Raw genomic sequence first — 26741 nt, 5'->3', positions numbered from 1 at the left:
CATCAATTTCCATAAGCAAATATTTATCCAGCATCCAAGGTGCAGTCTGTACACAGAACGACACCAAATTAGGTTAAATCGATATTAACTACTCTAGGACTGAAGAGTGTCCAGGCAAAAGGCTGGTGCCAGTTGAAACAACTCTGTTTCAAAGCCACTGCAGTCATCCTGCAAGAACTGCACTGTGAAGGGCAGATTTCACCTTTCAGATTTCGTGATCTTGGAATGAGATTGAACAAGGCCAAGTGCAGGGTTCTGCACTTTGGCCACAGCAACCCCAAGCAGCACTACAGGCTGGGCCCAGAGTGGCTGAGAGCAGCCAGGCAGAGAGGGAGCTGGGGGTGCTGGCAGAGAGGAGCTGCAGAGGAGGCAGCAGTGTGCCCAGGTGGGCAGCAGAGCCAATGGCATCCTGGGCTGGCTCAGGAGCAGTGTGGGCAGCAGGACAAGGGAGGTTCTTGTGCCCCTGTGCTCAGCACTGCTCAGGACACCCCTGCAGTGCTGTGTCCAGTTCTGGGCTCCTGAATTGCAGAGAGCTGTTGAGGTGCTGGAAGGTGTTGAGAGAAGGGCAGCAAGGCTGGGGAGGGGCCTGGAGCACAGCCCTGTGAGGAAAGGCTGAGGGAGCTGGAGATGTGCAGCCTGCAGCAGAGAAGGCTCAGGGCAGAGCTCATTGCTGTCTGCAGCTCATTGCTGAAGGGAGGCTGTAGCCAGTTGGGGTTGGGCTCTGCTGCCAGGCAAGCAGCAAGAGAAGAAGGGGACACAGCCTCAAGCTGTGCCAGGGCAGGTCTAGGCTGGATGTTGTTAGGAAGTTGTTGTCAGAGAGAGTGATTGGCATTGGAATGGGCTGCCCAGGGAGGTGGTGGAGTGGCTGTGGCTGGAGGTGTTGAAGCCAAGGCTGGCTGGGGCACTTAGTGCCATGGTCTGGTTGATTGGCATGGGCTGGGTGCTAGGCTGCACTGGCTGAACTTGGAGGTCTCTTCCAACCTAACAGATTCTATGATTTCTTTAGACCAAATCCTTCTGCATCCACTCCATGCAGGACCAGCTGTTCATAGAATGGGTTAGTTTGAAAGGAATCTTAAAGATCATCCAGTTCCAGCCCCCTGCATGGGCAGGGACACCTCTCACTAGAGCAGGTTGCTCGAGACCCAGTTCAAACTGGCCTTGAAAACCTCCAGGGAAAGGACATCCACAACCTCCCTGGGCAACCTGCACCAGTATCACCCCACCTTCACTCTCAACTATTTCTTCCTCATCTCCATTCTCAGTCTAGACTCTCCCAGCTCAAAGCCATTGTCACTCCTGCTATCATTTCAAGTCTTTGTCAAAAGTCCCTCTCCAGCCCTCCTGTAGCCCTCTTTGGGTACTGGAAGGCTGCTCTAAGGTCTCATTTGAGTCTTCTCCTCTCCAAGCTGAACAGACTCAACTCTCTCAGCCTGTCCCCACAGCAGAGATTCTCCAGCCCTCTGATCACCTTTATGGCCTCCTCTGGTCCCTCTCCAGAGGCTCCAGGTCCTTCTTGTGCTGTGTTTCCCAGCACTGGAGGCAGTGCTGCAGGTGAGGTCAGAGCAGAGCAGACTGGAGGGGCAGAATCCCCTCCCTGTGCTGCTGCTCTCCCTGCTCTGCCTGCAGCCAGCACACAGCTGGCTCTGGGCTGCAGCCACCAGTGCTGGCTGCTGGGCACTTTGGCACCAACTGACACCCTGCACTGTTCACACTGCATTACATAACACTGTGCCTTTCCCCACTCTTCCTTTCAGGGTGATGTGAAATTAATTCCTCCTCGGTTTTAGGAAGCCCTACCAAATGTTTGCCCTTTAGGAGCATCTCCATTGTGAGACCACTGCAGAAGACCACCGTACAGTATCTCAGTTGGTCTCTCCTCTACTTCAATGAGGCAAACACTGCTGGTTTCCCTCTGAAACAGATCAGATACTCCAGGTTTGCATTCTCCATCTTGGAAGTGGGCACAAAATGTGCCTGAGACCATCTGGCCTGCAGCCCTGGGCTGCACTGTCTCACACCCTCTCTAATTCCTCCTAATCTGCTCGCCTGCAGGGCCAAAAGGATGCTTCACACACCTCACCACTAATCTCCTTCAATGCCTGCTTGCTCTTTGGCTCTAATGCCAGATGGTATTAATATACCCATCACTGTAATTATTCAGACAAGCAAACAGTGGCAGGAGCAGTCCCAAGCTCTCTTTTTTCCCACTGATTCAGAGGCCTACTTGAAAGAGCCCTTTCATCTCCACGGATCCTGTTCCCTGGAGTTGTCCCAGGTTGTCCTCACCAAAAGGGAATTTGATGTTTCAGCAGTTTCTCAGCCAATTTCATGCTGGGGAAGGATCAGTGGTGTTGGGACAGTGTCACTTATTCACTCTCTGACTGCTGCCCAGAAGCTTGGTACACATCCAGATGCCAGCCCCAGATCATGCCCTCCTCTAAAACCATTCAGAGAATCAAGACCTGTATGTGAAATGGAAATCCTGCTGAGAGCTCCTGGGCTGAAAGCTACTCTGCCTTTGGGCTGGCTCCAAGTATACCATCATAGAATGATTGAATCAAGCAGGTTGGAAGAGACTTCCAAGCTCATCCAGTCCAACCTAGCACCCAGCCCTGGCCAATCAATCAGACCATGGCACTAAGTGATTGGCATTGCAATGGGCTGCCCAGGGAGGTGGTGGAGTGGTCATGCCTGGAGATGTTGAAGCCAAGCCTGGCTGGGGCACTTAGTGCCATGGTCTGGTTGGTTGGGCAGGGCTGGGTGCTAGGTTGGGCTGGCTGAGCTTGGAGCTCTCTTCCAACATGCTTGATTCTATGGCCTGGTTGATTGGACAGGGATGGATGCTAGTTTGGACTGGATGAGCTTGGAGGTCTCTTCCAACCTGCTTGATTCTATGATTCTATTTCAACAGCTGGAAGGAAGTAGAGGTGCTGCTGTACGCATGGGGCTCTGCAAGCCCCCAGGGTGTGATCTGCAGCAAGATGTTATGCTCCTGTCAAGTGTGCTTGTGTTTGGGAAGGAGCAGCAGCAGGGCCACAGTGACAAGGAGCAAGGCTTTAATGGCCACGTTACAAAGACTGTGCAGACTTGTATTATTCCTTTGATTAGCTGCTCTCTGATATGCCAGGTCCATGAATAATCAAGCCTCATTTTCTAATTAGTTTTACTCATCATCCTGCTGCTCCATGCCTCTGCACATTTGCATACTCCTTTTTTCCCTGAAGTGCTGGCAGAGCTTTCAGTCCCTCTCCCACCACAGTATTTCTTTGGTCCTTTGCTGCCCATTTCCTTGCTCTCAGCCACCCTCAACCTGTGCCAATCTCTCACCATCATCAACCTGTGCCAGTGTCTCACCACCCTCACTGCAAACAACTTCTTCCTAACATCCACTTTCAATCTCCCCTCTGCCACTTTAACCCCATTCCTCCTCATCCTCTCATTACAAGACCTTGTCAGTAGTCCCTCCCCAGCCTTCCTGTAGCCCCCTTCAGATACTGGAAGGCCACTCCAAGGTCTCCTCAAAGCCTCAGGGAACAAATTGGAGTCTTTCAGAAGTGTTCAAGCAAAGCCTGGATGAGGCACTTAGTGCCATGGTCTGGTTGGTTGGCCAGGGCTGGGTGCTAGGTTGGACTGGATGAGCTTGGAGCTCTCTTTCAACCTGCTTAATTCTATGATTCTATGATGTGCTCCATCTCTTTGAGGACCCCCAGTGGGAAGAGTGGTTTTGAACAGCCTGGTTCAGCCACTGCAGCCAAGGGATGCAATGGCATAAAAGGATGCTGCAGCAGCCAGGCTGGTGGCAGCTGTGTCTGTTCTTTTAGCCAACACACTGTTTTCCTCACTCAGGAGGCTTTTCTGTAGTTACTTCATTTATCTTCTCCCCCTTCCTGCACAGGTACTGGTAGAAGAATCACTTTACAAGGAGATTTAGACAAGCAAGTTAATGGCTCGTCTGCATTTCTTTTAATCAAGTTACTCTAATTGTGCTGCTGTGCCAATAAAGCTTCCCCTCTGGTTTGAAGACAACTTCATCCTCCCAGCAGCTGTGGGTTCCACAGCAGTCAGGGTTACCCCAGCCCAGTCCTATCTCTCTGCCCAAAAGGTTCACAGCTGCCTGTATCCTGGCCTAGGTCTCTGCAGAGATCCTTTCTGTAAGCTGGAGGCACCAATGCCTACTAAAGCTCCCTTACCTCAAAGCTGGTGTGTGTTTGCTCTTTGTTAGGGCCAAGCAGTCAGCATTTGCCAGTCAAATGCAAAGGTGAAAGCCATAGAATCCTAGAATCAGTCAGGGTTGGAAGGGACCACAAGGAGCAGCCAGTTCCAACCCCCCTGCCATGCCCAGGGACACCCTACCCTAGAGCAGGCTGCACACAGCCTCAGCCAGCCTGGCCTGGAGGTGCTCCTCCAGGCATGAAGCCTCAACCACCTCCCTGGGCAACCCATTCCAGCCTCTCGCCACTCTCCTGCTCAACAACTTCCTCCTCACCTTCAGCCTGATTCTCCACCTCCACCTTTGCTCCATTCCCCCCAGTCCTGTCACTCCTTGACAGCCTAAAAAGTCTCTCCCCAGCTATTTTACAGGCCCCTTCAGATACTTCTTGCTCACCTTGATCAGTCTTGACCCTTGCTGCTTGCAGGAGGGCAGCCTGTACCCACCACAGCACCCCAGGATGTCATTGCCCTTCTTGGCCAGCCTCATTTGGGGCAATTTGCATCTCTTTTAAGTGCCTGAGGAAAGTGTCTGTGCCTCTGGCTCATCATTTCCATCCTGAGGGTGAGAAGGCAGCGTCTGGGAGCCCATCACTCATCAGTGAAAGGATGATCATTGTTTGTTTAGCCCATTCCAAAGTAATAGCTCTGCTGGGAACACCAACCCAGTACGCATCATATCTTTTATAGCAGAGATTAATTTAGTGTAGACATTAGGGGCCATCATTATGCTCTCCTTTTAATTCTCAGGGATTAGCATTCAGGAGCAGCTTTAACCCAGGACACATCTTTGCTGGTTCCTGATGTACAAATAAATAAAGCTAGAGGCAAACATTTTTTTCCTCTGCCTATATATATATATTTAAATAAAAGACTGTGATAGAGTGATGGAGATATACAGAGAGAGGCAAACTTTTGCCTTTATATATGAATATACATATATGATAGAATCATAGAATCAGTCAGGGTTGGAAGGGACCACAAGGAGCAGCCAGTTCCAACCCCACTGCCATGGGCAGGAACACCCTACCCTAGAGCAGGCTGCTCAGAGGATATACACACACACAAACACATATATATCTCTGTGTGTGTTTGTGTGTGTGTGGGAATATATGGTGACACATCCAGTTGGCAGCTGCCACTACTGGTGTCCCCTAGGGATCAGTGCTGGGCACAGTCCAGTTCAGTAGCTTTGCTGATGATCTGGAGCAGGAGATTGAGTCCAGCAGCAGTAAGTTTGCAGATGACACCAAGCTAGGAGCAGCTGTGGAGCTGCTGGAGGGTAGGAGAGCCCTGCAGAGGGACCTGGCCAGGCTGGATGGGTGGGCAGAGGCCAATGGGATGAGACTGAAGAAGGCCAAGTGCAGGGTTCTGCACTTTGGCCACAACAACCCCAAGCAGCACTACAGGCTGAGAGCAGCCAGGCAGAGAGGGAGCTGCGGGTGCTGGGAGAGAGGAGCTGAAGAGGAGGCAGCAGTGTGTCCAGGTGGGCAGCAGAGCCAATGGCATCCTGGGCTGGCTGAGGAGCAGTGTGGGCAGCAGGACAAGGGAGGTTCTTGTGCCCCTGTGCTCAGCACTGCTCAGGCCACCCCTGGAGTGCTGTGCCCAGTTCTGGGCTCCTCCATTGCAGAGAGCTGTTGAGGATGCTGGGGGCGAGGTGGCCTCCTCTGGCCAGAAGACTCATTGTTTTAAATTTGACCAGCCAACTGCAGCACTGCCTCCAGGACAAGAAGGACATGGAGCTGTTGGAGAGGGTCCAGAGGAGGCTATAAGGGTGATTTGAAGGCTGGAGAACCTCACCTGTGGGGACAAGACTGGGAGAGTTTGGGTTGTTCAGCTTGGAGAAGAGGAGGTTCCAGGGACACCTTAGGGTGGCTTTCTAGTACCTGAAGTGGGCTATAGGAGAGCAGGGGAGGGACTTTTTATGAGGGCTGGGGCCAATGGCTTTGAGCTGGAAGAGAGGAGATTGAGACTAAGGAAGATCTTGAGAGTGGGGCTGGGGAGACACTGGCATAGGTTGCCCAGGGAGATTGTGGCTGCTCTCTCCCTGGAGGTGATCAAGGCCAGTTGGAATGGGACCTTGAGCAGCCTGTGCTAGTGGGAGGTGTCCCTGCCCATGGCAGGGGCATTGAAACAGATCATCTTTAAGGTCAGCCCATGCTCAGAGCAGTGTGTCTGGTGCCTGGCCCTGGCACTGTGTGCCAGGACTGTTCCAAGCCTGGGGCATGGAGCTGCCAGGGCTCTCCAGTAGTAGTCTACCTTGACCTTAGCAGGGCCTTTGACATGGTCTCCCATGACATTTTAGTGACCAAGCTGAGGAAGAGTGGGATGGAAGCGCAGATAGTGAGGTGGGCTAGGAACTGGTTGCAAGGTAGAGTTCAGAGGGTGGTGATCAATGGTGCCAGGTCCAGCTGGAAAGCTGTGACTAGTGGTGTCCCCCAGGGATCAGTGCTGGGGCCAGTCCTGTTCAACGTCTTCATCAATGCCATTGATGAGGGCACAGACAGACAGAATCTGCTCAGCAAGTTCGCTGACAACACCAAGCTGGGAGGCTTGGCTGATGCAGCTGCAGGCTGTGCTGCCATCCAGAGAGACCTGGGTAGGCAGAGCTGGGCACAGAGGAACAGATGAGGTTCAACAAGGACAAGTGCAGAGTCCTGCACCTGGGGAGGAGTAACAAACTGCAGCAGCACAGGCTGGGAGGTGACTGCTGGAGAGCAGCCCTGTGGAGAGGGACCTGGGGGTGCTGGTGGCTAACAAGTTACCCATGGCACAGCAATGTGCCCTGCTGGCCAGAAAGGCCAATGGCATCCTGGGGTGTATCAGGAGGATGTGTCCAGCAGATCAAGGGAGGTTCTCCTCCCACTCTACTCTGCACTGCTGAGACCTCATCTTGAATACTGCCTTCAGGTTTGGGCTCCCCAGTTGAAGAGGGACAGGGATCTGCTGGAGAGGGTCCAGCAGAGGGCTGTGAGGATGATGAGGGGACCTAAGGGCATGGCTGATGAGGAGAGGCTGAGGGCCCTGGGGCTGCTTAGTCTGGAGAAGAGAAGACTGAGAGGGGATTTGATCAATGTTTATAACTATCTGAGGGCTGTCAGGAGGAGGGGACAGGCTCTGCTCACTGCTCCCTGGGATAGGACAAGGAGCAATGGATGGAAGCTGCAGCACAGGAGGTTCCAGCTCAACACAAGGGGGAACTTCTTTACTGTAAGGGTCCCAGAGCACTGGCACAGGCTGCCCAGGGAGGCTGTGGAGTCTCCTTCCCTGGAGCCCTCCAAGGCCTGTCTGGATGTGTTCCTGTGTGACCTGTGTTAGATAGGATTGTCCTGCTGTGGCAGGGGGTTGGACTGGATGATCTCCTTGGGTCCCTTCCAACCCCTAGCATCCTGTGAGCCTGTGAAGCAGATGACTGTTCAGCATCTTAACACACTGCAGGAAGGCAGTTTGCTGACGATACCAAACCGGGAGCAGTGGCAGTGAGACCTGGCCACGCTGCAGAGCTGGGCAGAGGCAAGCTTGTGATGTTCAACCAGGGCAAGCGTCGGGCCCTGCACCCAGGGAGAAGCAACCTCCTGCAGCAGCGCAGGTGAGAGGGGAGCCGCTGGAAAGCAACTGCACAGAGGAGGAGGTGGAGTGCAGGGGGACATGCTGCCTGTGGGCCAGAGACGCCTTCTGTGGCCCAGGAGCCAAATGGTCTCCTGGGGTGCACTTTCAAGAGCGTGGTCAACTGACTCCCCAGCCCACACCAGTCTGCCACTGGGCTCCACGCCCCACCCCAGGCCCCCACGGTCTGTCAGTCTGATCTCTTAAGCCCTACAGCCCACCCCACGCCGTGTCTGTGACCCCCGAAGCTCCCACCCCATGCCGTGTCTCTGACCCCTGAAGCTCCCAACCCATCCCGTGTCTCTGACCCCTGAAGCCCCCACCCCATCCCGTGTCTGTGACCCCTGAAGCCCCCAGCCCACCCCACGCCGTGTCTGTGACCCCTGAAGCCCCCAGCCCTCCCCACCCGTGTCTCCGGCCCCTCAGCCCCCAGCCCTCCCCGTGTCGCCTCCCCCGGCAGAGGCCGCGGCGGGGGCGGTGCGCGGGGGGCGGCGCGCGGGGCGGGGCGGGGCTCGGGCGGCGGCGCGGGGGCTGCCGGGAAGGGCCGGCGGCGGCGGCGGCGCGATGGCGGCGGCGCGCGGCCGGGGCTGCCCCCCGCGGTGGCGGCGGCGGTGGTGGCGGTGAGCGAGCAGCGGTGGCGGCGATGCGCGGGGCTCCTGGCAGCGATGGAGGACCGGTCTCACAAGGTGCTGCTGGCGCTGGTGATGCTCTTCCTCTTCGCCGTGATCGTGCTGCAGTACGTCTGCCCGGGCACCGAGTGCCAGCTCCTGCGGCTCCGCGCCTTCAGCCCCTCCGCCGCCGCCGCCGCCGACCCGTACCGGGCGGAGGACGAGACGCCGGCGCGTTTCGTTCCCCGTTTCAATTTCTCCGCCAGCGATTTGCTACGGCGGGTGGACTTCAACATCAAGGGGGACGACCTGATCGTGTTCCTGCACATCCAGAAGACGGGCGGCACCACCTTCGGGCGGCACCTGGTCCGCAACATCCAGCTGGAGCAGCCCTGCGAGTGCCGCGCCGGGCAGAAGAAGTGCACCTGCCACCGGCCCGGCAAGCGGGAGACTTGGCTCTTCTCCCGCTTCTCCACCGGCTGGAGCTGCGGGCTGCACGCCGACTGGACCGAGCTCACCAACTGCGTCCCCTCCGTGGTGGACAACAAGAAGGAGGTTCGGCTCCGGCCCTCCAGGTGAGGCCGTGTTGGAGCGCCGAGCCTTTCCTGGGGGGCTTCCCGTGATCCCCCAGCCCTCCTCCGGTGGCTTCCGTGACCCCCTTGCCCTCCTCGGTTTGCGGTGGCGGGCTGGGCGGTGAGGATCTGCCCGGCGCAGCGGTGGAGCGGTGGCAGGGCTGCTGCAGTAGCTGGGGGGTGGGGGGGAGGTGGACTGTGAGCCGTTTCGGTACCGAGCAGCCCGGTAGGGAGCAGGGTGCAGCCCGGAGCGCGGCGAGGGCTCAGGGCAGGCAAAGCGGCCCGGTGCCGCCGCGGTGGGTGCAGCGTGTGCTCCGAGCTCTGCCGAGCGAACAAAACCCGGGCTGCCGCTGCTCTGCTGCCGGGCCAGGGCTTTCGACGGTGTCCCGCGGGCTGCCGCCTTGTCGCTGCAGGCGGGGATAGACCTGGAGTTGCGGAGCTCGGTGTTTAGCAGCGTGGACCCCGCGCCGCACCGACAGGCCCGGCAGCCCCGCAGCTCGGGGAGGCTCCCGGTGCGGCTTTTCTTTGGCTGACACAGGGGCCAGGGTGCTTCGGCTGCCGGCTGTCTGCTACAGCTTTTCCATCTCGGGAGCTGGGGGGCGGTCACCTCGCTGCGCTGAGCCCCGCTGCAGCTCCTCCGCATGCCAGGGATCCACAGTGGCTTTGGGGACGTTCAGCCGCTGCGTCTTGTTACTGCCGCTGAAGTTGGGCTTGTGTGGATGGTGGTGGCCTTGCCAAGCGGAGCTTACACCTTCGCCGGCGTTGCCTGCAAGTACTGGCGCTGCCCTTCAGCCCTAACCTTGTTTATTTCGCCTTTGCATTTCGAATTTTAGTGACGCTGCTCCCTTCAGCCCTCCACCTCCTTTCGAAGTTGCAAACCTCGCCTGACCCGGGTGGTTGCCTAAATGCTTGCTCCTGGCTTTGAACGACCCAGCTGGCTGCTTCTGGGGCAGCCAGGACCTCCTTCCTCTGCTCTTGGAGCTGTTTGGTCTCAGCTCACCTTCCCTTTGTAACAGACCGGGTGGCTTGGCCAGGGCTAGGCACGGGAGCTGTGCCGGGCAGCAGAAGGGCTCAGTGTCCTTTTGTGTCGCTCTGCTGGGAAGCTGAGGTCTAGGGTATCACTCCTGCGCTGCTGAGCTGCTGGCAGGTCCCCTTACAATGAGGGCACTGTTATAGATCATGCTATCTGAAGTCAAGTCTAAGCACAGATTCACTTGAAATAGAAAGCAATTTCTGTCTAGACTCCCTTTTATGTAGTGTGACACTACACTGCCATCTAGTAGAAAAATGGTTGGTGTCATTATTTTCCTGTACCCAAGAAGCAGCTCTTTATGAGACTTGGCTATTGTGACTCCTGCTCTTTTGTTTCCTCTGCTGCTTTAAAATTTGATTGCCTCGTTTTGGTGACACCCCCCTTTGCAAACATCGGGAACCAATTCTTTGCCCTCCTGGGCCTATTAGCTTCCTGTTTGCAGGCAGCTGAGCCTTCCAGGCTCCCTGGTTTATCTTACCTGTCCTAGAAATGTGGTGTTTGTCAGCAAAAATGGCAATTGCATAACGTCTGCTCCCTTCTGCTGAACAGCATCCAGTGAGCTTGCTTTCTCTTCCCCCAGAGATGCTTCTGACCTGCAGAGTTGTAGCTGTTAGGGCAGGGATTCCCTTTCCTTCCCCAGAGACAGGTCTGCGGTGCCCTCCAGAAAATCAGGATAGTCTTTGTCTTGAACCCATCACCTCAGGCAGAAGGCACCACCGGTCTTGTCTTGAACCCATCACCTCAGGCAGAAGGCACCACCAAGCTTAGCTTGAACCCATCACCTCAGGCAGAAGGCACCACCAGGTTTGTCTTGAACCCATCACCTCAGGCAGAAGGCACCACCAAGCTTAGCATGAACCCATCACCTCAGGCAGAAGGCACCACCAGGTTTGTCTTGAACCCATCACCTTAGGCAGAAGGCACCATCGGGCTTAGCTTGAACCCATCACTTCAGGCAGAAGGCACCACCAGGTTTGTCTTGAACCCATCACTTCAGGCAGAAGGCACCACCAGTGTTATCTTGAACTCATCACCTTAGGCAGAAGGCACCACCGGGCTTGTCTTGAACTTCCCAAACATCCTTTTCTGAGTCAAAAGTGTTCTGTGTACCTGCCTAAGAGTCGAGAGTGATGGTTTCTTCTCCAGCAAATCCTGTATGTCATGGGTGGCTAGGACTCCTGGCTTGGGATTGAAGCCAGGAGAGAGGGTCAAAAATGAAGGTGTGGTGGTTTTGTGTTAGGTAGAGGTCTGTTCTCTCACAGGCTTTGAAATGATGTTCTGTTTGTAATAGCAACTTCATTGCACACAGCTTGCTTAATAGCTGTAGTTATTCTCCCAAGTAATGTCTTGACAAGCAATTATTTGGACTGCAACCTCTAAAATGTTTGAAAATACAGGAAGAGAAGAAGTTCTTAAATGAACAATGACCTCTTCAGGTTCTCCTGACCGACTTAATACTTTGTCTTTTATTTTGCATTCTGGATTTGACAACATTCAGCTGGCAACTAGTTAATTAGCACCTACTCCTGGTGTCAGCAGCTGAGGCTAATCTGGGTGCTTTCTGGACTGATAAGAGCTTCTTCCTCAGCAGGTGTGAAATGAAGCTGAGTGGAAGAGCTCTGCTGACTCTCAAGTCTGTCTCTGTGCTAGGGCTTTGGGGGAAGCCTGACCAGGCTGTGAGTCCCTCACTACAGGAAAGACATTGAGTTGTTGGAGTGTGTCCAGAGAAGGGCAGCAGAGGGAAGGGGAAGGGTCTGGAGAACAGGACTAGTGAGGAGCAGGTGAGGGAACTGTGGGTGTTTAGTGTGGAGGAGGCTGAGGGGAGACCTCACTGCTCCCTGAATGGAGGGCTGGAGTGAGGTGGGGGTCAGTCTCTCTAGGATCAGGTGATGGGATGAGAGGAAGTGGCCTGAGGACGGGAGGTGTAGGTTGGAGATTGAGGAAAAATGTCTTTGCTGCAGGAGTGGTCAGGGATTGGAAGAGGCTGCCCAGGGAGGTAGTGGAGTCCCCATCCCTGGAGGTGTTCAGGAAACCTGTGGTCGTGGCACTTTGGGACTGGGTTTTGGGGGCATGGTGGTGTTGGGTTGATGGTTGGATTTGATGATCTTAGAGTAGTTTTCCATCCAAAAAAGTTCTGTGGTGCTGTGATCCTGGCATATGCTGGGTTGGTGTTGGTGACAGGGGGAAGGAACTGCACAGCCCGGGTGTGCAGAGCCTGAGAGAGGACGAAGCAACCTGGGTGAGTGCAAGGCCCATTTGAGGAGCGTTGTTGAGGCAGGGAGCAGAACTTGTGCAGCAGCAGAGGGTGGTTTCCTCTATAAGCAAGGTGATTGAAAAAGGGAGCTGTGCTGTAAGAGTGCTTTGAGCTGCCTCAGCTGCACTATGCGCTCCGTAGTGACTGTCTGTGTGCTGTGTAGCCTTGCCTGGGAATAGCCAACTGAGCAGTCCTTGTTCCAACTCACATCTGTGTGTGATTCCTTTGCCTTGAGGGCTGTGGAGAGTCTATCAGATTGCTGAGTAGCAGAGCTGTTCCCTTCAAAAGCTGCAGCTTTGTTAGCTTGGAGGATGCTCAGTCCTGAGTCTCTTGTAGCTTAGCAGTAGGTACAGAGCATCACCACAATATGATGGAACTATCCTGAAGGACCCAAGTACCATTCTGTCTACCTGGAGGGAGGCTGTAGCCAGGTGGGGTTGGGCTCTGCTGCCAGGCAAGCAGCAGCAAAAGAAGGGGACAGAGTCTCAAGCTGTGCCAGGGGAGGTCTAGGCTGGATGTTGTTAGGAAGTTGTTGTCAGAGTGATTGGCATTGGAATGGGCTGCCCAGGGAGGTGGTGGATTGGCCGTGGCTGGAGGTGTTGAAGCCAAGCCTGGCTGAGGCACTTAGTGCCATGGTCTGGTTGGTTGGGCAGGGCTGGGTGCTAGGTTGGGCTGGCTGAGCTTGGATCTCTCTTCCAACCTGTTTTATTCTATGATTCTATCTACCCATGAAGAATCTGGTTTCCTGCAGTGCTCATCCTCCAGCTCTTAATCCCATCACTAGTCTGCCTCTGTTTTCTCTGGGAGCTCACAGGATGTTAGGAGTTGGAAGGACCTAAGGAGATCATGAAGTCCAACCCCTCTGCCAGAGCAGGAGCACACGATCTAGCACACATCACAGAGGAACACAGACAGACAGACAGGATCTGCAGTGGTCAGGGGCAGGTTCCTGCACTGGAGCAGAGGTAAAAACTCAGACTGGCTGTTAGGATATTTGTTTCTTGTCGTTGCTTTCCTGCCTGTGAGCCTATAGGTTCCCAAACCTTGGATTGCTCTGTGGTGCTGCCCTGTGCTCCTTAATGCAAAGTAAGCAGCTAAAAGAATCTCCCTCTCCTCTGTTGATCCTTCCTGGTGCTAGAGGAACAGAACTGTGCCTGGGTGTGGGGAGAGATTCCTTTTCCTCCCTGGGTCCCATCAGAGCACTTTCCTGCTTGTCTCCTGTCCTACCACTGCAGCATCCAGAAAGCTCAGGAGAGGGAAGGGGAAGGTGCAGCCGCAGCTGATGCCATGGGTGCTCTGGATTTGCCGCTTGGGAGCTTGGTGGAACAGGCTGAGAGTGGTGGCAGAAAGGAGGAGATTGTCTTTACTGCTTGGCATGGGTGGTGAGAAAGCAGAAATGTGCCTTTTTGTAGCCCTGAGTGACTGACTTGGGTCACTTGATTGATTGTGGAAGTCTGAAAGCTTTTGGCACGCTGAGCAGAGGCAGCATCCAAAGTAACAGGGCGTGAGAGCGTCACACAGCTGAGACTTTGCTTGGCTCTGGCTAATTATTATGGGAAGTGTCTCCCAAACTTGTCTGTAGCAATGCATCCAGTGGCACCACTGCAAGAAGCACAAAGCCTAGGGGTTAGGCTGGAAAATGTAATGAGACATGGGAGCAAATACAGCTACCTGCATTTTTAACTGGTGTCATGGCTTCATAGCCTCCTTGGGCATGAGAGACGTGGCTGTGGGTTAAAGCTGGGCTGAGTTTGGTGTCCTTGTTGACTAGCATTAAAGGGAAGAGGCATTCTCTGTTGAGGGAAGGAGCTTTCAGAGCTGCCTCTGGAGCCAGAAAGTCTGAGACTGAAAGACATTTTGGACCAGGACCAGAGATGGTGCCTGCTGGCTTTTGGAAGGCTCAATGCTGGCACCACGTTGTTGTGATGTGGGACAGAAGCCCCTGGCCATGCATGAGTGTTTTTGTCTTGCTCCTGCACGTCGGTTGAACACTTCCAGGTTAAGTCTTAGGTAAAATGGAAGAAAAGATGCATTAAAATATGTCACAGCAAACTGGAAGTGTTCACTGTGAGTGGCTCTCTTGGCTGAATGGTTTCATCCTTGTGCTCTTGGAAATGTGGTGGGATTTGCATCTGTGATTCTCATCTGCTCTGTGGTCTGCTACAGTGGCCCCAGCTCTTGGCAAGGCCAGCTGCTGGCAAAGCCCTTTGAAGAAGGTGGATGGGCAGTGAGTGGCTGGAGAGCAGCTCTGAGGAGAGGGACTTGGGGGTGCTGCTGCAGGAGAAGCTCAACAGGAGCCAGCAGTGTGCACTTGCAGCCCAGAAAACCAAGCAGAGCCTGGGCTGCAGCAGGAGCAGTGTGGCCAGCAGGCCAGGGAGGGGATTCTCCCCCTCTGCTGTGCTCTGCTGAGACCCCAGCTGGAGTCCTGCATCTAGCTCTGGAGCCCCTGGGACAAGAGGGCTGTGGAGATGCTGGAGAGTGTCCAGAGCAGGGCCAGGAGGATGCTCTGAGGGCTGCAGCAGCTCTGCTGTGAACACAGACTGAGGGAGTTTGGGGTCTTGAGGCTCCCAGGTGACTTTCTTGTGGCCTGCCAGGGTCTGAAGTGGGCTCCAAAAAAGCTGGGGAGGGAATTTTGAGGCTGTGAGGGAGTGGCAGGAGTGGGGGGAATGGAGCAAAGCTGGAGGTGGGGAGAGTGAGGCTGGAGGTGAGGAGGAAGTTGTTGAGCAGGAGAGTGGTGAGAGGCTGGAATGGGTTGCCCAGGGAGGTGGTTGAGGCCCCATGGCTGGAGGTGTTTGAGGCCAGGCTGGCTGAGGCTGCGTGCAGCCTGCTCTAGGGTAGGTTGTCCCTGGGCATGGCAGGGGGTTGGAACTGGCTGCTCCTTGTGGTCCCTTCCAGCCCTGACTGATTCTGTGATTTGCTGCAGCAAGCTTGCCATCAGCTCTGGTGTGAGCTTGGATCCTCCTGGAGCAGGCTGGGCTCTGCATGGATTTTCCCAGTGAGCTGCTGAATGTGAAGTGTTTGTGTATGTGTGTGGGGAGAATCGAGTGAGGGAGATCAAAATCACCTGCGGGGTTTGCTTCTCAGGGAGGCTTACTCAGGAGATGCTACTGAAACAGCAAAGATGATACAGAGGTGTAGAAGGGGATGAGCTCTGTTGTTTCTCCTGCCGTGCTGGAATCTGGGGAATAGTTAAGCCCTAAACTGGCACTAAATCCCTTGTAGGCAGGAGTGATGCTGCAGGGTGCCAGAGCACCTCAAGTCTTGGAGTGGATAATGAAGGTAGGAGGTGGACAGTGAAAAACCTTTGGATGCAGAGGGAGCATATAACATTTCCATATTGTTCAGCCTGGAGAAGGCTCCAGGGAGACCTTAGAGCTTCATTTCAGAAGGGACCTACAAGAAGGCTGGGGAAAGACTGTTTAGAAGGGCTTGTAGCAGCAGGACAAGGGGCAATGGTCTGAGACTGGAGTAGGACAAGGGAGGTTCTTCCCCTGTGCTCAGCACTGCTCAGGCCACCCCTGGAGTGCTGTGTCCAGTTCTGGGCTCCTCCATTGCAGAGAGATGTTGAGGTGCTGGAAGGTGTTTGGAGAAGGGCAACAAGGGGCTGGGGAGGGGCCTGGAGCAGAGCCCTGTGAGGAGAGGCTGAGGGAGCTGGGGGTGTGCAGCCTGCAGCAGAGGAGGCTCAGGGCAGAGCTCATTGTTGCCTGCAGGGAGGCTGTAGCCAGTTGGGGTTGGGCTCTGCTGCCAGGCAAGCAGCAACAGAAGAAGGGGACAGAGTCTGAAGCTGTGCCAGGGCAGGTCTAGGCTGGATGTTGTTAGGAAGTTGTTGTGAGAGTGAGTGATTGGCATTGGAATGGGCTGCCTAGGCAGGTGGTGGAGTGGCCATGGCTGGAGGTGTTCTTGCCAAGCCTGGCTGGGGCACTTAGTGCCATGGTCTGGTTGGTTGGGCAGGGCTGGGTGCTAGGTTGGGCTGGCTGAGCTTGGAGCTCTCTTCTAACCTGGTTGGTTGATTCTGTAGTTCTATTCTATGATTCTAAGTGGTGCACAGTGAGAGTGGTGGAATACTGAACAGGTTGCTCAGAGAAGTGGTGGAGATCCCATCCCTGGAGACATTCAAGGTCAGACTTGGTGTGGTTCTGAGCAGTCTAATCTGGTCGTAGGTGTCCTTGCTGACTGCAAGGGGTTTGGACAAGATGACTTTTGAGGGTCCATTCCAACCCAATGCAATCTCTGCACCTGTGATGTCCTCCAGTGCTGCTGCTCTGGGGACGAAGCCTGGCTGGGGGTTGCAGGTTGGAAGAGAAGAGGAGCAGCATGGCTGAGCTGGAGGCAGTGAGCGAGCAGATGGGGTGACCTGCTGTAACTTGGGTCCTGGCCAGAGCACCAGGAGGGTGCCTGCCTGCCCTTGAAATACCATCTCTGCAACTTGCCTGGGAAAAAAACAACCTCTGCAGCAATTATAAACCAGGAATAAAAAGTACTGAAGGGTTTGGCAGAGCTGCCACCAGGCCCCAGTGCCTCTGTGCTGCTTCATTTGTCAGCAGCATTTCCTAATCACCCTGATTGCTTTCTCTGCTGCAAGAGTGGTCAGGGATTGGCACAGGCTGCCCAGGGAGATGGTGGAAGAGACCCCATCCCTGGAGCTGTTCGAGAAACCTCTGACCATGGCACTTTGGGAGATGGTTTAAGGGCCGTGGTGGTGTTGGGTTGATGGTTGGACTGGATGACCTTAGAGGCCTTTTCCAACCTTAATCATAGAATTAAATAGGTTGGAAGAGAGCTCCAAGCTCAACCAGCCCAGCCTAGCACCCAGCCCTGCCCAATCAACCAGACCATGGCACTAAGTGCCCCAGCCAGGCTTGGCTTCAACACCTCCATCCACGGCCACTCCACCACCTCCCTGGGCAGCCCATTCCAATGCCAATCACTCTCTTTGACAACAACTTCCTCCTCACATCCAGCCTAGACCTTCCCTGGCACAGCTTGAGGCTGTGTCCCCTTCTTCTGTTGCTGGAGTGGTTTAGGTTGGAAGGGACCTCAAAGATTATCCAGATCCAACCTCCCTGCCATAGGCATGGTTGTGTTTTTCTCAAAGGTGCCTTTCTCCTACACTTTTTTCCCCTCACTGTGGGAATTTATAAATATTAATCTGAAACTATAAATTCTTGCTTCAACTAGAGCCAAAGAGACCTAAGTTGTGCCTTGTGATCCCTCTCTTTTCTTTCCAGCCTTTCAGAAAGGTTGGCAGAGGCATTTGGGGCTGTTCAGTTAGGAGAAGAGAAGGCTCTAAGGAGACCTTATTGTAGCCTTTCAGTGTATGAAGGAGGCTAAAGAAAGCTGGGGAGGGACTTTTTAGGGTGCCAGGTAGTGATAGTACTGTGAGAGAATGAAACCAAGCTAGAGGAGGAGAGATTCAGATTAGATGTTAGGGAGAAGCTCTTCAGCACCCTGGAATGGGTTGCCCAGGGAGGTGGTGGAAGCCTCATCCCTGGAGATGTTTAAGGCCAGGCTGGATAAGATTCTGGGCAGCCTGCTCTAGTGTGAAGTGTCCCTGCCCATGGAAGGAGGGTTGGAATTGGATGCTCCTTGTGGTCCATTCCATGGTTCTCTGCTTCCGTGGTTCTCATTTCTTGGAGTGCTGACAGTGCTGCAGTGAAGCAATCCCATCTGGAAGCCCACTGCAGGAATAACAAATGACTTGCTTGGAGCTGGCTGCAAGGCTCACACTAATTGCCCACCAGGGTGCAGGCAGCAAGTTGGGTGTCCACTGAAGTGTTCCCCTGGTAGGATTATTAGCAGGAAAACAGGAATTTGGTTGGAAAGCATTAACAAAGCTCACAGCCAACAGCTATTGTGGTGATTGATCCAGGAGCCAAGTGCCTTGTGAGCCCTCTCTGTAACTTTAGAACCTTTCAGAAAGGTTGGCAGAGGCATTTGGGGTTGCTCAGTTTGGAGAAGAGAAGGCTCTGAGGAGTCCTTCTTGTGGCCTTTCAGGATCTGAAGGAGGCTACAAGAAAGCTGGGGAGAGACTTTTTGGGGTGTCAGGTAGTGATAGGACTGGGGGGGAATGGATCCAAGCTAGAGGAGGAGAGATTCAGATTAGATGTTAGGGAGAAGCTCTTCAGTATGAGGGTGGTGAGACACTGATGCAGGTTGCCCAGGGAGGTGGTGGAAGCCTCATCCCTGGAGGTGTTTAAGGCCAGGCTGGATGAGGCTGTGGGCAGCCTGCCCCAGTGTGAGGTGTCCCTGCCCATGGCAGGGGGATTGGAATTAGATGCTCCTTGTGGTCCCCTCCAACCCTGACTGCTTCCATGGTTCTCTGCTTCCATGGTTCTCATTTCTTGGAGTGCTGACAGGGTGGTGAGACCCTGGTGCAGGTTGCCCAGGGAGGTGGTGGAAGCCCCATTCCTGAAGGTGTTTAAGGCCAGGCTGGATGTGGCTCTGAGCAACCTCCAGGAAAGTGTCCCTGCCCATGGCAGAAGGACTGGAACTAGATGATCACAGGATGGTAGGGGTTGGAAGGGACCCAAGGAGATCATCCAGTCCAACCCCCCTGCCAGAGCAGGACCACACAATCTAACACAGATCACACAGGAACACATCCAGACAGGCTTTGAAAGGCTCCAGAGAAGGAGCATCCACAGCCTCTCTGGACAGCCTGTGCCAGTGCTCTGGGATCCTTCCAGGAAAGAAGTTCCCCCTTGTGTTGAGCTGGAACCTCCTGTGCTGCAGCTTACACCCATTGCTCCTTGTGCAGAGTTCTCTTTTGTTGCTGATGACCTTTGGGGTCCTTTCCAACCCTGCCACTTGTGTGATTGATTCTATTTGGAAGCCAAGCATCACCTGCAGGCTGTGTGTGTTGTGTTGTGGCTTTTTTTTTTCCCCAGCAAAAGGCCACTTTGGAAGTTGGAACAAGTTGAGCATCAGCTCAGAGGCACATTAAGCAAGATTAATTCATCCCTCATTTATTTAATCTGAATTGTCAGGAATTATGTTCTCTACTGATGTAAAAGTCGACCAAAATGACTTATTAGTAGATTTGATTGCTTTTTAAATGTAACTAGCAGAGATGCACTGCCATGCCTAAGAGAATTGCCCTGTGTGGTGGGGAATTTTGTGTGTGTGTGAACAGTTCAGTGCCTAATGAATCACTTCAATGTACTTTTCTGAAGGAAAGCAGAGCAATTTAAATGTGCAATGCATTGATTTACCTCAAATGGATTAGACCTGGGTGTGCAATCCTTTGCATTCATTTACTTTCACCACAACTGGAGTAATAAAGGGAAGTTTCTGCCTGGCAGCAGCCTCAATTAACTCATCCAACTTGCTAGAAAGCAAAGAAAAAATAGAGTCATAGAATCAACCAAATTGGAAGATGATTTAGTCAACTGCATAGGGCTGGGGGATAGGTTGGACTGGATGAGCTTGGAGCTCTCTTCCAACCTGCCTGATTCTATGTTGATTGGATAGGTCTGGGTGCTAGGTTGGACTGGATGAGCTTGAAAGTCTCTTCCAACCTGCTTGATTCTATGTTGATTGGATAGGGCTGGGTGCAAGGTTGGGCTGGCTGAGCTTGGAGGTCTCTTCCAACCTGCCTGATTCTATGTTGATTGGATAGGTCTGAGTGCTAGGTTGGACTGGTTGAGCTTGGAGCTCTTTTCCAACCTGCTTGATTCTATGTTGATTGGCCAGGGCTGGGTGCTAGGTTGGGCTGGCTGAGCTTGGAACTCTATTCCAACCTGCTTGATTCTGTGACCTTGAGCAACCTGCTCTAGTGGGAGGTGTCCCTGCCCATGGCAGGGGAATTGGACCTGGGTGAGCTTTAAGGATCCTTTCCAGCACAACCCATTCTGTGAATCTATGACAAACTTCTAACTCCAGATTTGAGCATATTTTATTGCTTCAGTACCTTTCTTCTTTCTCCCCTCTTCCCTAACTCCTCTCTGGCCCTGATGCCAGACTCAAAATTCCCTGGGTAATTCCTTATTTAACCACTTTGCAGCAGCAGTGCTGCCTGGGCTTTGTTTGGCTCTGCAGGGATTACTGTGGCCAAGCAGCCTTGTGACTCTCAGCCTTTTTTGGGAATTACCCATGTAGGCTTCTTACATACTTGTGAGGATTAATTCCTACACCCCCCACCCTCCCCCCCCCCCCACACTTCTCAATCGGCTAATTCCACTGCAGGCAGCTGCCTGGCCAGATGCAAACCTGCAGGGGAGCAAAGCTATAGAGCATCCTCAGCTGCTGCCTGCCTCCCCCTCTGCTCTGCCCTGCTGAGACCTCAGCTTGAATACTGTGCTTAGTTTTGGGCTCCCTAGTTGAAGAGGGACAGGGATCTGCTGGAGAGGGTCCAGTGGAGGGCTAGGAGGATGATGAGGGGACTGGAGGGCATGGCTGATGAGGAGAGGCTGAGGGCCCTGGGGCTGCTTAGTCTGGAGAAGAGAAGACTGAGAGGGGATTTGATCAACGTTTGTAAGTATCTGAGGGCTTCCAGGAGGGGGGGGGACAGGCTCTGCTCACTGCTCCCTGGGATAGGACAAGGAGCAATGGATGTAAGGTGCAGCACAGGAGGTTCCAGCTCAACACAAGGGGGAACTTCTTGGCTGGAAGGGTCCCAGAGCACTGGCACAGGCTGCCCAGAGAGGTTGTGGAGTCTCCTTCTCTGGAGCCTTTGCAGGCCTGTCTGGATGTGTTCCTGTGTGACCTGTGTTAGATTGTGTGGTCCTGCTGTGGCAGGGGGCTTGGACTGGATGATCTCCTTGGCTCCCTTCCACCCCTACCATCCTGTAATCCCTTAGGAAGCCAATTCCCTGCTCCCCGTTTGGGGCTGGGATGCTCACCTGAGCAATGCCTGCTGGAATTTGCAGCATCTTTTAGGGCACGAAAGCTGAAGACTCTGGAGGGCAGGATTGGGGAGGAGCAGCTGAGGGAGCTGGGGGTGTTTAGCCTGGGAGAGAGGAGGCTGAGGGGAGACTTTATTGCTCTCTACATCTCCCCAAGAGGAGGTTGGAGCCAGGTGGGGGTTGGACTCATCTCCCTGGTATCAGGTGATAACAATTAGAGGAAATGGCCTCAGGTTGCACCAGGGGAGATTTAGGTTGGAGATGAGGAAAAATGTCTTTGTTGTGAGAGCAAATCACAGAATCAGTCAGGGTTGGAAGGGACCACAAAGAGCAGCCAGTTCCAACCCCCCTGCCATGCCCAGGGACACCCTACCCTAGAGCAGGCTGCACACAGCCTCAGCCAGCCTGGCTTCAAACATCTCCAGCCATGGGGCCTCAACCACCTCCCTGGGCAGCCCATTCAATTCACTCTCATGGTGAAGAACATTCTCCTGATGTCCAATGGTCATAGATTAGCACAGGCTGCCCAGGGAGGTGTTGGAGTCCTCATCCTTGGAGTGTTCAGGGAGCCTGTGGCCATGGAGGTGTTCAGGGAGCCTCTGGCCATGGCATTTGGGGACATGGCTTAGTGGCCATGGTGGTGTTGGGCTGTTGGTTGGGCTGAATGATCTTGGAGGTCTTTTCCATCCAAAACAATTCCATCATCCAAAGCTGACCAGAAGAAGAGGCACAAGACATTTAATGCTGAAGGCAGTATGGTGATGGGGATGAGGAACTAATGCTGCTCCTGCCTTCCTCCTCCTCCTCTTCCTTGGCAGCTGGCAGCAGAGAGGGAGTGTGGATTCTTGCTGGTGATTGATTTGCTGATGCTGGCACTTGTACAGTGTGTTCTGGGACTAATAGGGTAGCACTGAGCTATTCAGGCGTTGGTGAAATGAATCACATTTGCCATGAGTAATAAGGAGCAGGCTTTGGTATTTATGAATAATTAACACAGTAAAGGTTTTCTTAAACAGACATGAAGAAATGATTTAATTTCTACTGTGAGCACTGTAAAATTAATGACAGATAATTGCATTTGCTAATGTGAGACTAAGGAGCCAAAGCAATCTTTTCCTTTCTCCTTTCTGGGTTTGTTTTTTTGGTGCTGAAAGTCTTACTGCAGATGTAAACAGCAAAGGTACAGTTCCCTCTGTAGGATTGCATTGCCTGGGCCCTGTGTTAAGCAATCCAGAAAGGTAGGGTTTGTGGAAATAAGTGTATTGATAGCTCCCTGCTGGTGGTTTCCATCCTCCTGTGTGTTTCTGAAGGAGTTGTGTGTCTGTCTATTATTTATGTAGAACTGGACCCCAAAAAGGTAGAACTAGACCCTAAAAGTGTAGACCTAGGGCTTAAAGTGTAGACCTAGACCTTAAAATGTGTAACTAGACCCTAAAAACGTGGAACTAGAGCCTTAAAACATAGACCTAGACCCCCAAAATGCAGACCTAGACCTTAAAGTGCAGACCTAGACCTTAAAATGTGTAACTAGAGAGTGATTGGCATTGGAATGGGCTGCCCAGGGAAGTGGTGGAGTGGCTGTGCCTGGAGGTGTTGAAGCCAAGCCTGGCTGGGGCACTTAGTGCCATGGTCTGGTTGGGCAGGGCTGGATGCTAGGTTGGGCTGGCTGAGCTTGGAGCTCTCTTCCAAGCTGCTTGATTCTACATGATTCTATGACCTCAAGGGTCATCCAGTTCCAATCCCCTTCCATAGGCAGGGATATCTCCCACTAGAACAGGTCACTCAAGTCCTCATCCAGCCTGACCTTGAACACTTCCAGGGAGGTTGTGGAGCACAGAAGCACAGAATTTGATCTTTGATCACATTGGGTGCTTCTGTGCTCCACAACCTCCCTGGGCAACCTGTGCCAGTGTCTCACCACCCTCTGCCTGTGCCAGTGTCTCACCACCCTCACTGCAAAGAACCTTTTCCTTTCCTGCTTGATTCTATGAAATGAACTTCCACATCACCACAAAGGCATGCTCTAGACTATGCCTTTCATGAGCTCCTTGGAGCAAATGCTCCTCACTTCTCCTAACCAAAAGGACTATGAGGTTTTGAATGCTTTTAGAGGTTTGAGGAGCTGGCAAGATGAAATCTTCCTTTACTCTGTTTTGTGGCTGGTAAATGAGAACAGTGCAAGGCTCTCAGCATTTGGGAACGTGCTGGTTCAAGCTGCTGTTTGAGATCCTGCACTCAAATGGAGTGATTAAAACACTTGGCTTATTTTCTCTAAGCTTCCTGGTGTTCAGACTAAAGCAACTGCTTAAAACCCACCTCCACCCTCCATTAAGGGAAATGTTTCCTTGGTCAATGCCAGGGAAGCTGCTTTTGAGAGTTGCTTTTCCAAGGGAAACTGAGGGGAGAGCATTTCCTTTAGCTCGTGGGAAAGTTATTCCCTGGAGCAATCCCAAGACATTCTGAGATGCTTTGAGTTGTTGCTTTGGTCAGACCCCACCTGGAGTGCAGTTCTGGAAGCCATAACACAAGCAGGACATGGAAGTGTTGGAGCCAGTCCAGAGGAGGGCCACAGAAGTGCTCAGAGGGCTGCAGCAGCTCTGCTCTGAGCACAGGCTGAGAGAGCTGGGGCTCTGCAGCCTGGAGAAGAGAAGGCTTGGAGGAGACCTTGGAGTGGCCTTCCAGTAGCTGAAGTGGCTACAGGAGGGCTGGGGAGGGACTATTGACAGGGTCTGGGAATGAGAGGATGAGGAGGAATGGGTTTGAAGTGGCAGAGGGGAGATTGAAACTGTTAGGAAGAAGTTATTTGCAGTGAGGATGATGAGACACTGGCACAGGGTGAGGGTGGTGAGACACTGGCACAGGTTGGGGGTGGTGAGACACTGGCACAGGTTGGGGGTGGTGAGACACTGGCACAGGTTTCCCAGGGAGGTCGTGGAGCACAGAAGCACCCAATGTGATCTTTGATCACATTGGGTGCTTCTGTGCTCCACGACCTCCCTGGAGGTGTTCAGGACCAGGTTGGAAAAGCCTTGAGCAACCTGTTCTAGTGGGAGGTGTCCCTGCCTATGGATGATCTTTGAGATCCCTTGCAACCTAACCCATTCTATGATGGTGAAGACACTTCTGGAACCATCTTCTCATGGCCCTTGTTGCCTATGGAAGCCTTTTCCAGGGCTGGATGTGGGTGGAGGCATCTGCCTGTGCAACGCTCCCGGAAGAAGAGGAAGCATCATTCCTCCTGGAATTGATGTCACCAAATGGAGATGAAGAGGAAGGTGGCTGTGTGGCTTCTGCCTTTCTCAGAGCTGTTTGTTTTTCTGTGGGGGTGTTGGATCTCATCAGTGCAGTGGCAGTGGGGAGAGAGAAGACAAAAGCGCTCAAGGAAATGTCAGACGCAACAGGATGCGTCTGCCTGGTGATAGTTGAGTGACTTGCAGAAACAGAAGTAGCAGAAATTAGGCTTTAACTCCTCCAATTCATGGGTGCTGCAAGTCAGTCAGTGCCAAGGGAAAAAGCTGTTGTCTTGGCATGCTCTCCCTACTTTGTTTTTTCTCTTCCTCACTCTGCGTCTTTGTCTGAAACTTCTTAGGGTTGTTTGTTTTGTTTCAATGGTTTCCAAGACCTACAGGTTAAGAAAATGAGTTTTGGCTTTCAAAGGAAGTTGTCTTAAAGGTCAGAATCAGGCAGGTTGGGAGAGACCTCCAAGCTTATCCAGTCCAACCTAGCACCCAGCTCTATCCAATCAACCAGGTAGGAAGAGACCTCCAAGCTCGTTCGGTCCAACCTAACACCCAGCTCTATACAATCAACCAAGGAGGAGACCTCCAAACTCATTCAGTCCAACCTAACACCCAGCTCTATACAATCAGCATAGAATCATAGAATCAGACAGGTAGGAAGAGACTTCAAAGCTCATCCAGTCCAACCTAGCACCCAGCCCTGTCTAATCAACATAGAATCAAGCAGGTTGGAAGAGACCTCCAAAATCATCCAGTCCAGCCTAGCACCCAGCCCTGGCCAATCAACCAGACCATGGCACTGAGTGCCTCGTTCAGGCTTTGCTTGAACACCTCCAGGGCTGACCTTCCATCAGGCCAGTGTCTGTTATGAGATTGGTGAGTATATCAGGCAGCACAGAGGGGGGGAAATAGAGCCCAGAGAAAGGAGTTAAGAATAGCTGAGCTCATGGGCAGATAACAAGCTGTGTGCTCCTGGATTATGGCAGGATCCGCTTATTTGTCAGATATCTAAGCTGATTGTGTGGCTCAGCCCTGGTGGCTCAGCAGTTCTGCTGCAGGATTTGATAGTCTGCTCAGCCCAGCCTGCTGCTCTCCAGCCACAGCTGAGCTCTGGGAGCTGGAAGTTGAAGGCTGGCAAAAAAAATGGTGTATTAGATTTGGTAAATTTATCTGTGCTTTGGAAATGGCAAAGTTGAAAGGAATCTCCTTGTGTGATCAGGCTCCTGCCTGGTGAGTGTGGGGCAGGCTGTGCATGGAGTCTACCTGGACTGCAGCAAAGCCTTTGACACTGCCTGCCACAACAAGCTCCTGACACAGCTGGCAGCTCATGGCTTGGGCAGATTCACTCTGATATGGGGCAAGAACTGGCTGGAGGGCTGGGCCCAGAGAGTGGTGGTGAATGGTGCCACATCCAGCTGGCAGCTGGTACCCAGCCCTGCCCAACCAACCAGACCATGGCACTAAGTGCCCCAGACAGCCTTGGCTTCAACACCTCCAGCCACGGCAACTCCACCACCTCCCTGGGCAGCCCATTCCAATGCCAATCACTCTCTCTAGCAGGAACTTCCTAACAACATCCAGCCTAGACCTGCCCTGGCACAGCTTGAGACTGTGTCCCCTTCTTCTGTTGCTGCTTGCCTGGCAGCAGAGCCCAACCCCACCTGGCTACAGCCTCCCTGCAGGCAGCTGCAGACAGCAATGAGCTCTGCCCTGAGCCTCCTCTGCTGCAGGCTGCACACCCCCAGCTCCCTCAGCCTCTCCTCACAGGGCTGTGCTCCAGGCCCCTCCCCAGCCTTGCTGCCCTTCTCTCAACACCTTCCAGCACCTCAACAGCTCTCTGCAATGGAGGAGCCCAGAACTGGACACAGCACTCCAGGGGTGGCCTCAGCAGTGCTGAGCATGGTGGCAGAAGAACCTCCCTTGTCCTGCTGCCCACACTGCTCCTCAGCCAGCCCAGGATGCCATTGGCTCTGCTGCCCACCTGGGCACACTGCTGCCTCCTCTGCAGCTCCTCTCTGCCAGCACCCCCAGCTCCCTCTATGCCTGGCTGCTCTCAGCCAATCTGGCCCCAGCCTCTAGTGCTGCTTGGGGTTGTTGTGGCCAAAGTGTGGAACCTTGCCCTTGGCCTTGTTCAGTCTCATCCCATTGCCTCTGCCCACCCATCCAGCCTGGCCAGGTGCCTCTTTTTAGCTCATGTGGACAACATCCTTTTATTTTGCAAATGTTCATCTTTGCTTGAGCAGCTGATATGAAACTTCTCTTTTCTCTTAAGAGCAAAAGCCTTTGCTTTAGTAAAGCAGATGCCAGGGCTGGCATGTGCTGCAGTCACAGCATCTCTTGGCTTTGATCCCTGGTTGTGGTGTAGGAGAGCCAC

General features: G+C 53.5%; 1 protein-coding gene across 1 annotated transcript in view; it reads left to right on the top strand.

Annotated features, from left to right (window-relative positions):
* Positions 1–8390: 8390 nt before the first annotated feature.
* Positions 8391–26741, top strand: part of HS6ST2 (heparan sulfate 6-O-sulfotransferase 2) — a 148325-nt gene continuing 129974 nt past the window's right edge. The window contains exon 1 of the mRNA XM_064159096.1: positions 8391–9001. Within this exon, the coding sequence (XP_064015166.1) occupies positions 8484–9001 (518 nt within the window). The 5' untranslated portion in view covers positions 8391–8483. The remainder of the gene's footprint in view (positions 9002–26741) is intronic.

This window comes from Pogoniulus pusillus, chromosome 19 (assembly GCF_015220805.1).
Source record: "Pogoniulus pusillus isolate bPogPus1 chromosome 19, bPogPus1.pri, whole genome shotgun sequence".
Taxonomy (NCBI): Eukaryota; Metazoa; Chordata; class Aves; order Piciformes; family Lybiidae; genus Pogoniulus; species Pogoniulus pusillus.
The sequence above is the reverse complement of the archived record's forward strand: the minus strand, read 5'-3'. Positions and strand labels throughout refer to the sequence as shown.